The following is an 11,876-nucleotide window of genomic DNA, read 5'->3' as shown; positions in this document are numbered from 1 at the left end:
AATGAATAAAATCAAATTTCAGAGTAGTGGCATTTAGAGAATAGTGTTTTTAAGTAGACCAACGGGAGAATATACCACAGCCTTTTTTGTCCGTTTGAATAGTCACAATATATATCAGTCTAGGACTGTTTTGTCACTGAGCCCAGAAACACCTGCAAAAACTTTGTGAGACCAAAGAAGACCAAGAAATGCTGATTATCATGAAGGGTCCTCCACCTAATCACTTCAGTGAACAACTGTGAGAGGTGTAAAAAGCCAGACGTTCTGTGAAATCTTAACATTGTCAAATCCTGCAACAAGCTACTGAAACGCTGATCATGTCCTCCTGATGATTCATGACACTTAAGTTCCTTGTTTTTGCTGAGGCTGAATAAAACGTTTTCTTAAATTTGTGGCACTGTGCGATCCTCCTCTTAATGTATAGCTCCACCTTTTTCTATTTCAGTGCCTAACATTCCTTCTCTTCTTTGAAGAGCTGCTGAAAAACACCTGACTGACTGGTATGAAGTAATCATAACAGGTAGTCAGGTAAATAAAAACACCTCTCTGACACAGAGCTGTATCTCACACAGGTGGTTATTCTTCAGTCTTCACAACAGACAAAGACAACGAGACAGGTAAGTAGCTGCAGCACAGATGATAACACATAGACAGGTCCAAATACACTTTCAGTAATGCAAAGATTCATTATTTCGAGAAAGAATTACAGGAAGAGATTAAAAAGAAACTGGAACTGAGACAGAGCACAAAGTATGGTAGTATGAAAATGACATCCAGCATTTTGACAGAAAATATTTTAATGCTGATGTGAAAAAGATCAGAAAATGCCTGTGTGATTTCCTGTAAGTCACAAAGGATTTCTGTCTTTTTCCGTTTGTGTTCAGTCAAGATGAAGTTGCTGCTTGTTGTTTCTGCTGTTCTGGCTGTATCCAGCTGTGCCAGCATCTCTCTGGAAGATCTGGAGTTTCACGCCTGGAAGCTCAAGTTTGGTGAGACAACAGACTCTTTCTCTACTCTTATATTGAAGGTTTTTGTCAGAAGCTCTGATCATGCTTTGTGGTTTTTACAATAATGTCTCAAAGTGAGATTTGTATTCATTAATGATCGATTACACATGATTTTCTTTTATTCTGTTTCTGATATTTCACTTTTCCGACTGGCAGGAAAATCCTACGATTCTCCATCAGAGGAGAGTCACCGTAAGCAGATCTGGCTCACCAACCGCAAACTTGTGCTAATGCACAACATCTTAGCTGATCAGGGCTTCAAATCCTACCGGCTTGGTATGACCTACTTTGCTGACATGGTATGTGTAGAAACAGAAGCCAGTCAGGTTTCAAAATGACACATCAAAGTTCATTATTTGAATAGTCAAATTCAAATTCAAATTTTATTTGTCACGTACACAGTCATACACAGTACGATATGTAGTGAAATGCTTGGACAACTGCTCGTGACCTAAAGAAAACAAAAAAGGAAAAGGCTATGAATAAGATAGGAAATAAATATGAAAAATTAAAAAGGGTAAATTTAACTAGGAAGGAATAAGATAAAATATATAAATTAAAGTTGAAAATAAAATAACTGTACAACAAAATACACAATATACACAATATAGAACTATATAAGAATGTATGAAGAAATATAAATAAATATATACACAATAACAGCAGCTGTAAAAATATTAACTGGAAATGAAGAATATAGTGACCAGTGTTGTGCAATCCACATTATGTCTTGTGCAGTGCAAATATGCTTAAAGTGATTTAAGTGATGAAGTGAAAACAATGTCCAGAAAGTCCAGTGTGTGTGTAAGAACTGTATGTGTGGGTCAGTACTGTGTGGTGGTGTGATTGAGAGACCGTATCGCCTGCGGGAAGAAGCTCCTCCTCAGTCTCTCTGTGTTGGTCTTCAGGGAGCGGAATCGCTTCCCTGACCTCAGCAGAGAGAACAGTCTGTTGTTGGGATGGCTGAGGTCCTTCACGATCTTCCTGGCCTTGGTCCAGCACCGCCTGCTGTAGATTGAGTGCTGGTCAGGGAGCTCGGAGCGGATGGTGCGCTCAGCTGACCGCACAACCCTCTGTAGAGCTCGTCTGTCCTGCATGGTGCTGTTCCCGAACCAGGTTAAGATGTTTCCCGTCAGGATGCTCTCTATGGTGCACGAGTAAAAGTTCCTGAGCACCTTGGAGGGCAGTTGGAAGTCTCTCAAGCGTCTGAGGTGGTAGAGACGCTGACGGGCCTTTTTCACCACGGTGTTGATGTGACAGGACCATGACAGGTCCTGCCTGCGTGATGTGAACTCCGAGGTATTTGAAGCTGTCCACTCTCTCCACTGGGCACTCGTTGATGACGGGGGTCTGGTAGTTCCTCTCCTGCTTAGTGCTGAAGTCCACTATCAGCTCCTTTGTCTTACTGACGTTTAGAAGGAGGTTGTTCCTCTGGCACCAGTTCACCAGATTCCTAATCTCCTTCAGGTAGGCCGTCTCGTTGTTATCAGAGATCAGGCCCACTACGACGGTGTCATCAGTCATCAGTAGTCTTGATTACATTAGCATATAAGGACAAAAACCAATACATTTTGAATTTTAAAAAAAACATGAATTTTGTTCTTCTTCATCAGGAAAATGAAGAGTACATAAAGCTGGTTTCCCGGGGCTGCCTCGGCTCCTTCAATGCTTCTCTGCCACGCCGTGGTTCTACCTTCCTCCGGCTGCCTGAAGGTACTGATCTGCCCGACACTGTTGACTGGAGGGATAAGGGATATGTCACTGAAGTCAAGGATCAGAAGATGTGTGGCTCCTGCTGGGCCTTCAGCACAGTAAGTCTATACAGGAATCAGTCTTCCTCGTTTTTGTAAAGCGGGAAACTTTGCTCGACTGTTGCCTTTTTAAAAACTGACTCATTCTTGTTGCAGACTGGTGCACTGGAGGGTCAGCACTTCAGGAAGACAGGAAAACTGGTGTCTCTGAGTGAGCAGCAGCTGGTCGACTGCTCTCAGAGCTTTGGCACCCACGGTTGTAATGGAGGCTGGATGTACTATGCCTTCCAGTACATCAAAGCCAATGGAGGAATTGACACTGAGCAGTCCTACCCTTATGAGGCTAAGGTAAATGGGCAGCAATATGTCAAAAACATATCACGTCAGCTCTCTTGTTGATGTAAATCACTTCTCAACTAGGATGGATCATGCCGTTACAACCCTACAAGTGTTGGAGCCACATGCACTGGCTATGCTTATGTGGAAAAATATGATGAAGAAGCCCTGAAGGAGGCTGTGGCCACCATCGGACCGGTTTCTGTGGCCATTAATGTTCAAGATTCCTTCCGGTTCTATACATCAGGTGCAGACATTAAAACATTGTTTTGAAAGTGCCAAGAAAAATATCTTCAAATTAGAGCTGGGCGATATGAGATTTTTTCATATCACGATATGTTTTTTTCATTTCAGGCGATAAAGATATCTATCACGATATAAGCCAAATAACTATATTTGTAAGATTTAAATGTGCCGTTGCTCACAAGTAAAATGTGAAATAATCAGCAGCTTGTTTTTAAATATTTATTTCCCATAATAAGTTCAACAGGGTAGATGTACTTAAGGAACATGAGACTTTTTCAGATAAATAAAGGCAAATATTGCAAACTACACAAAAGGCAGCCGCTAAAGCGTTTAAGTTTCAAAATAGAACAAATGAAACAGACTAAATTGTCAATTCCACTTAGAAACAAAGTATTAATTCTAAAAATAAATCTCAGTTTGTTTTACAGAAGAACAGACAAAACTGACTAACTTTTGTCAGTATCAAATAAACTGAGAACTAAAAGGAAATTCTCAATCTCTCCTTGTTGTATAGCTGAGCTTTTCAAACAGTTTTAACAGTTACTTTAGTCTGACAAAAGCTGAATGACGAATTAGCGCTTCCAGTCAGAGACTGAGGCTACGTCCACACGTACACGGGTATTTTTGAAAACGGAGATTTTCCGTTTTCGTTTAAAAAAAAAAATCCCGTCCACACATAAAGGCAGAAATGAAGGAAAACGCTGCTATGAACATGCCAAAGCAGCAGGTGGCGCTAGATTCCTAACCGTGCAGAAATGTTGGCCAATCAGAAGTCTAGAAGCCTCGGTGGGAAAAAGTAAACAAAGCTGGGGCATAGAAGCAGACCCGAGTCGTATGTGTGGAGGGACAGTAACTGTGTGTATATGTAAGCATTTAAACACTGCAGAGAGTAGAATTAACAGTAACAGTATTGTAGAAGTTCATTTCACCGAAACAATAACGTGACGCACAGTGTGACGCATGCACCAGTTTATTGTATTTCCAGACTTGCTTTCGGCACAATTTACAGTGCACGCTACTCTGTTTTTTGTCAGACTTGAAATAGCCGAAATACCTTCACACTACGGAACTTCTATGGCTCTTCCGTTCGACAATCTCTCCGGCATTGGAACCATCATCTGTTTTCTCTTCGGTCACGCTCGGTTGATTTTTCTAGTCGGCACACTCATTTCCTCCATTATGCGCTGGCCCCATTACCCGCTGGCTGCTTCCCAAACAAACACAGGTGCGGCTTGGCACTTGTGCTGTACGTAACAAGTCACGCGACGTGACGCTGCGGCTGTGATTGGTTCAGCTCTGCGCTACTTAATTTGGATCGGCTGACCTTTTTTTTTTTTTAAGAGGACAAGAGCGGCGAGGTCTATCGCGATAGCTTAATTTCTCTATCGAGTAAAAGTTATATCGCGATACATATCGTTATGGTTCTATCGCCCAGCTCTACTTCAAATAGTACAAGAACTGAGAAGTGTTTTATTTGTTCTTTACACCTGTCAGTCTAATTCACCTGTATTTAAAGGAGTGTATGATGAACCTGGGTGCAGCAGCCTAGAATTGGACCATGCTGTGCTGGTTGTGGGTTATGGTACTGAGAATGGACATGACTACTGGCTGGTCAAGAACAGGTAAATACCCACAGGTGACGGTCATATTTGAATTCATGCACTTCATTCCTGCTAACATTCACTGAGTGCTGATGCACAGCTGCATATAAAGGCATCTTATTTGTGGTTTCACAGCGTAATACAGATCATTATGTCGCTGCATGCTGTTCAACTATTAGTGTGAACATAACTGAGTTTTACCTGCTAAATGTTGTTATTTTCTGTCTTTCTGTAGCTGGGGTCGTGGATGGGGACAGATGGGATACATTAAGATGAGCAGGAACAAACTCAACCAGTGTGGGATTGCTAGTGTAGCACTCTACCCTCTGGTCTGAAGTAGTGGAAACAAACTCACCTACATTTGTTATTCCATTTGAACAAAATGTACTCATGTTAATTTTAAACATCTGTTTACTTAAACATTTAAGATGAATCTAAATATATGTGAACATTTAAGATTCATTCAATCCAGGTTAGTGCTAGTCTAGGATTTTCCTCAATGTGGTCAAAATGTATAATTGTATGTCTAAAAAGAAAAAAAAAGTTTTGTATGGAAATATACTTTCTTCTGGTGTTTTATGGAATAACCTTTTAATGACTACAAATACATGTAAAGAAATGAAATATTTCAGACTGAGATGTAAACATTTACTTTTGTGTGTTTCACTTTGTTTCTAGTGTGTAGCTTAATAAGTAAATCAGTCCACTGTGAGGACAGATTTTATGTTTCCAAGAGAATAAAGATGACTGACTGGGCACATGTCAAAGGTCAGTCATGACAGGATTTCTATTTTTCTTTGTCATTTGGAGAGATGATTATGACAGTGTTCACTATTGGGTCACATTATATATATCCAATAATTTACTTTAATTAAAATAAACATTATATATACTTATTAATACGTTTTTGTCACTTTATTACATGTGCTAAGACTATGGCTTATAGGCAGGCTAAGGAATTATAGATTATTTCTGTTAGCACATCATAGCATAGTTCGACAAGCCTTGTTAAGCAACACTGTTTATCCACGTGCCATCTAACAAACTTTCTCTGGTTCCTCCAAACCACCTCAGAGCTCTACAAAAATGATTTGATAGCAAAGAAGACCTTCCACCTGACCTCACTTGTTCACAACATGGCATCATTTGTATGAAACATTGTGTACAAATTTGAAAATAAATGTATATTTTAATTGTTGTCTCAGATACTTGACAACACTTATTAACAAAAGAGTTTTGAGAATGCAGTTTGCACTAGGTTAGGTCCATAATTTGCTGCAAAACACAGTTTTTGTCATTTTTCTTCTCTACACCCCACAGTGGATTTAAAGAGAAAAAGTCAGTATGTGATTGTATTTAATGAAACGTGGTTGAAAAGCTTTGTTAAATTCCCCAAACTTGTTCATGAATCTCCGCCACGTGACAAGTTCACCTTCTTTATGCCCACAATGTCCAAAAGTCCTTATTAACTCATATGCAGTTAGTTCTGGTCAGTTGATGTGTTAGAAGCCAATTTAAACACTGTGCAGTTTCCAATTATTCCCTGCATATGCATGTGTCTACATGCCATAGTGTTTTTTATTATCATTTATTTTCAAAAACAGAACAGGACAGAAAAGGGCATGAAAGGTTTAACCTGAAATTCTCTGAAAGTGTAATTCTGGGAACTGCTGCGGGAAACATGGATGACAGTAACGGCACAAAAACTCTTTACGTTAAAACATGTTTCACAGGTTGCACTGGTTTATTAAGAAGTTAAAGTTCAGTTTATGGACTTCACATAGTTCAGCCGCTTCTTTTCTTCCTCTGCTCATGTTTCATGTTTAAAATCACTCAGTTATACAGACATAATAAATGATATGAGTATTCAGAGTGATCACGGTTCAGCCTTTTATGTTGTGCATATCGTTTTCAGCTGCTTATGTTTTCTTATACCACAGCCTTTTTTGCTCATATGAATAGATGATGGTGACAATATATATAAGTCTAGAACTGTTTTGTCACTGAGCTCAGAAACACATGCAAAACAAAGAAGACCAGGAAATGCTGATTATCATGAAGGTTCCTCCACCTAATCACCTCATCAATACTTCAGTGAACAACTGTGAGAGGTGTAAAAAACATTACATTATAACAGGATTGGACCAAAAGAGGCGAAACTGAATATGCCAATGGAAGATCAAGCAGAGGTATCTATGCCACATTTCAATAGGGGAAAAGACATTTTCAATGAATAAAATCAAATTTCAGAGTAGTGGCATTTAGAGAATAGTGTTTTTAAGTAGACCAACGGGAGAATATACCACAGCCTTTTTTGTCCGTTTGAATAGTCACAATATATATCAGTCTAGGACTGTTTTGTCACTGAGCCCAGAAACACCTGCAAAAACTTTGTGAGACCAAAGAAGACCAAGAAATGCTGATTATCATGAAGGGTCCTCCACCTAATCACTTCAGTGAACAACTGTGAGAGGTGTAAAAAGCCAGACGTTCTGTGAAATCTTAACATTGTCAAATCCTGCAACAAGCTACTGAAACGCTGATCATGTCCTCCTGATGATTCATGACACTTAAGTTCCTTGTTTTTGCTGAGGCTGAATAAAACGTTTTCTTAAATTTGTGGCACTGTGCGATCCTCCTCTTAATGTATAGCTCCACCTTTTTCTATTTCAGTGCCTAACATTCCTTCTCTTCTTTGAAGAGCTGCTGAAAAACACCTGACTGACTGGTATGAAGTAATCATAACAGGTAGTCAGGTAAATAAAAACACCTCTCTGACACAGAGCTGTATCTCACACAGGTGGTTATTCTTCAGTCTTCACAACAGACAAAGACAACGAGACAGGTAAGTAGCTGCAGCACAGATGATAACACATAGACAGGTCCAAATACACTTTCAGTAATGCAAAGATTCATTATTTCGAGAAAGAATTACAGGAAGAGATTAAAAAGAAACTGGAACTGAGACATAGAGCACATAGTATGGTAGTATGAAAATGACATCCAGCATTTTGACAGAAAATATTTTAATGCTGATGTGAAAAAGATCAGAAAATGCCTGTGTGGTTTCCTGTAAGTCACAAAGGATTTCTCTCTTTTTCTGTTTGTGTTCAGTCAAGATGAAGTTGCTGCTTGTTGTTTCTGCTGTTCTGGCTGTATCCAGCTGTGCCAGCATCTCTCTGGAAGATCTGGAGTTTCACGCCTGGAAGCTCAAGTTTGGTGAGACAACAGACTCTTTCTCTACTCTTATATTGAAGGTTTTTGTCAGAAGCTCTGATCATGCTTTGTGGTTTTTACAATAATGTCTCAAATGAAAGAAAACCTTTTAGCTTAAATTAAAATTTTATTCATTAATGATCGATTACACGTGATTTTCTTTTATTCTGTTTCTGATATTTCACTTTTCCGACTGACAGGAAAATCCTACGATTCTCCATCAGAGGAGAGTCACCGTAAGCAGATCTGGCTCACCAACCGCAAACTTGTGCTAATGCACAACATCTTGGCTGATCAGGGCTTCAAATCCTACCGGCTTGGTATGACCTACTTTGCTGACATGGTATGTGTAGAAACAGAAGCCAGTCAGGTTTCAGAATGACACATCAAAGTTCATTACTAGAATAGCCATGAGTAATTTTGGTTACAATTTGCATACAGCGGCTTTAAAAATTACAGTTAAACCCCAATAATTTTGTTCTTCTTTATCAGGAAAATGAAGAGTATAAACAGCTGGTTTCCCGGGGCTGCCTTGGATCTTTCAATGCTTCTCTGCCTCGCTGTGGCTCTACCTTCCTTCGCTTGCCTGAAGGTATTGATCTGCCCGACACTGTTGACTGGAGGGATAAGGGATATGTCACTGGTGTCAAGGATCAGAAGCAGTGTGGCTCCTGCTGGGCCTTCAGTGCAGTGAGTATATTGGAATCAGTCTTCCTACTGTTATAAAGCGGGAAACTTTGCTCGACTGTTGCCTTTTTAAAAACTGACTCATTCTTGTTGCAGACTGGTGCACTGGAGGGTCAGCACTTCAGGAAGACAGGAACGCTGGTGTCTCTGAGTGAGCAGCAGTTGGTCGACTGCTCTGGCTCATATGGAAACATGGGCTGCAATGGAGGCTGGATGGACTCTGCTTTCCAGTACATCGAAGCCAATGGAGGAATTGACACTGAGGCATCCTACCCTTATGAGGCTGAGGTAAATCGACAGCAGTATGTCAAAACCATATCACACCAAATCTCTTGTTGATGTAAATAATTTCTCAATTAGGACTGGATCTGTCGCTATAACCCTGCAAGTGTTGGTGCCACATGCAGCGGCTATGTTGATGTGAGTAAATTTAATGAAGAAGCCCTGAAGGAGGCTGTGGCCACCATCGGACCGGTTTCTGTGGCAATTGATGCTTCTCAGATGTCATTCCAGTTCTATACATCAGGTGCAGACATTGAAACACTGTTTTGGAAGATTTCTTCAAATAGTACAAGAACTGAGAAGTGTTTTATTTGTTCTTTACACCTGTCAGTCTAATTCACCTGTATTTAAAGGAGTGTATGATGAACCTGGGTGCAGCAGCCTAGAATTGGACCATGGTGTGCTGGCTGTGGGTTATGGTACTGAGAATGGACATGACTACTGGCTGGTCAAGAACAGGTAAATACCCACAGGTGACGGTCATATTTGAATTCATGCACTTCATTCCTGCTAACATTCACTGAGTGCTGATGCACAGCTGCATATAAAGGCATCTTATTTGTGGTTTCACAGCGTAATACGGATCATTATGTCGCTGCATGCTGTTCAACTATTAGTGTGAACATAACTGAGTTTTACCTGCTAAATGTTGTTATTTTCTGTCTTTCTGTAGCTGGGGTCTTGGATGGGGACAGATGGGATACATTAAGATGAGCAGGAACAAACTCAACCAGTGTGGGATTGCTAGTGCAGCAAGCTACCCTCTGGTCTGAAGTGGTGGAAACAAACTCAGCTACATTTGTTTTTCCATTTGAACAAAATGTACTCATGTTAATCTTAAACATTTGTTTAGATAAACCGAAATATATGTGAACATTTAAGATTTATTCAATCCAGGTTAGTGTTAGTCTAGGATTTTCTTCAATGTGGTCGAAATATATAATTTTACGTACAAAAAGTAAATAAACTGAGATGCAAACATTTACTTTTGTCTGTTTCACTTTGTTGCTCGTGTGTAGCTTAATAAGTGGATCAGTCCACTGTGAGGACAGATTTTATGTTTCCAAGAGAACAAAGATGACTGACTGAGTAACCCCCAGTTTCTCCTCTAGATGGATGATATTTTTGTTTAATTGAGACACATATTGACAATAGTTATTGCATAATTGACATTAAATGATACAATAGTATGCAAAACATTAAGTGATGCACATTTGGCTGTTCCTTTTCAGAACTAAAGTTAGCACATGTTACAGGTCGGTCATGACAGGCGAGAGATTAAAGAGATTTAAAAACAAATAAAAGAACTTAAAAAACGATCCTAAAACATACAGGTTGCCAGTGGAGTGAAATTAAAATGGTGGTGATGTGCTCAGACTTTTCTGCTCCAGTTAAAAAACGCTCTGCAGCATTTTGCACAACCTGCAGACTCCTAATGGATGCATCACATAATTGCCATTAAATGATACAAAACATTAAAATGATTAAATAATGCAAAACATTCATAATGCACATTTGGCTCTTCCTTTTTGGAATAAAAGTTAGCACATGTCAAAGGTCAGTCATGACAGGATTTCTATTTTTCTTTGTCATTTGGAGAGATGATTATGACAGTGTTCACTATTGGGTCACATTATATATATCCAATAATTTACTTTAATTAAAATAAACATTATATATACTTATTAATACGTTTTTGTCACTTTATTACATGTGCTAATACTATGGCTTATAGGCAGGCTAAGGTATTATAGATTATTTCTGTTAGCACATCATAGCATAGTTTGACAAGCCTTGTTAAGCAACACTGTTTGTCCACATGCCATCTAACAAACTTTCTCTGGTTCCTCCAAAACACCTCAGAGCTCTACAAAAATGATTTGATAGCAAAGAAGACCTTCCACCTGACCTCACTTGTTCACAACATGGCATCATTTGTATGAAACATTGTGTACAAATTTGAAAATAAATGTATATTTTAATTGTTGTCTCAGATACTTGACAACACTTATTAACAAAAGAGTTTTGAGAATGCAGTTTGCACTAGGTTAGGTCCATAATTTGCTGCAAAACACAGTTTTTGTCATTTTTCTTCTCTACACCCCACAGTGGATTTAAAGAGAAAAGGTCAGTATGTGATTGTATTTAATGAAACGTGGTTGAAAAGCTTTGTTAAATTCCCCAAACTTGTTCATGAAGCTCAGCCACGTGACAAGTTCACCTTCTTTATGCCCACAATGTCCAAAAGTCCTTATTAACTCATATGCAGTTAGTTCTGGTCAGTTGATGTGTTAGAGGCCAATTTAAACACTGTGCAGTTTCCAGTTATTTGCTACATATGCATGTCTAGTATGGGGCAGGACAGGATGGTTTCAACATGAAAACTGAACGTGTATGAATGGGAACTGAGGAAGGAAACATATGGATGACAGTAACAGCAAAAATACTTTTTACATTAAAACATGTTTGACAGGCTCCACTGGTTTAATAACAAGCTAAAGTTTCAGTTTATGACCTTTACACAGTTCATCTGCTTCTTTTCTTCCTCTGCTCATGCTTCATATTTAAAATCACTCAGTTATGTGGACATAATTAACCTTTAATTTGATTCTTTTTACAAATCTGTCTGACCTTTGCTCATCATCACTACAGGTACACATAAAATTGTATCTTATAGATTGTTTTCTTTTTTAAAAGAAATGAAGAATGAATAATAGAGCGTGAGACATTAAGACACAAATTTAGACAAA

At 39.0% G+C, this 11,876-nt stretch overlaps 2 protein-coding genes across 2 annotated transcripts; both read left to right on the top strand.

The window, feature by feature from the left end:
• Nucleotides 1–498: 498 nt before the first annotated feature.
• LOC146686405 (cathepsin L-like peptidase) lies at nt 499–6,139 on the top strand. The gene is made up of 8 exons (XM_085442111.1): nt 499–617; nt 885–989; nt 1,164–1,306; nt 2,621–2,818; nt 2,915–3,106; nt 3,179–3,341; nt 4,857–4,962; nt 5,177–6,139. Exons 2-8 carry the CDS (start codon nt 890–892, stop codon nt 5,274–5,276), a joined length of 1,002 nt encoding a protein of 333 aa, XP_085298237.1. The 5' UTR covers nt 499–617; nt 885–889; the 3' UTR covers nt 5,277–6,139.
• A 1,528-nt stretch (nt 6,140–7,667) lies between these two features.
• On the top strand, nt 7,668–10,107 carry LOC146686404 (cathepsin L-like peptidase). Its single transcript, XM_085442108.1, has 8 exons — nt 7,668–7,786; nt 8,056–8,160; nt 8,358–8,500; nt 8,650–8,847; nt 8,941–9,132; nt 9,205–9,370; nt 9,480–9,585; nt 9,800–10,107. Exons 2-8 carry the CDS (start codon nt 8,061–8,063, stop codon nt 9,897–9,899), a joined length of 1,005 nt encoding a protein of 334 aa, XP_085298234.1. The 5' UTR covers nt 7,668–7,786; nt 8,056–8,060; the 3' UTR covers nt 9,900–10,107.
• Nucleotides 10,108–11,876: the final 1,769 nt, after the last annotated feature.

Source organism: Copadichromis virginalis, linkage group LG19 (assembly GCF_057382275.1).
Source record: "Copadichromis virginalis isolate Kocher_CV1m ecotype Utaka linkage group LG19, C_Virginalis_male_GT1.1, whole genome shotgun sequence".
NCBI classification, from domain to species: Eukaryota; Metazoa; Chordata; class Actinopteri; order Cichliformes; family Cichlidae; genus Copadichromis; species Copadichromis virginalis.
Note: the sequence above shows the minus strand (reverse complement) of the source record. Positions and strands in the feature narration are given on the sequence as shown.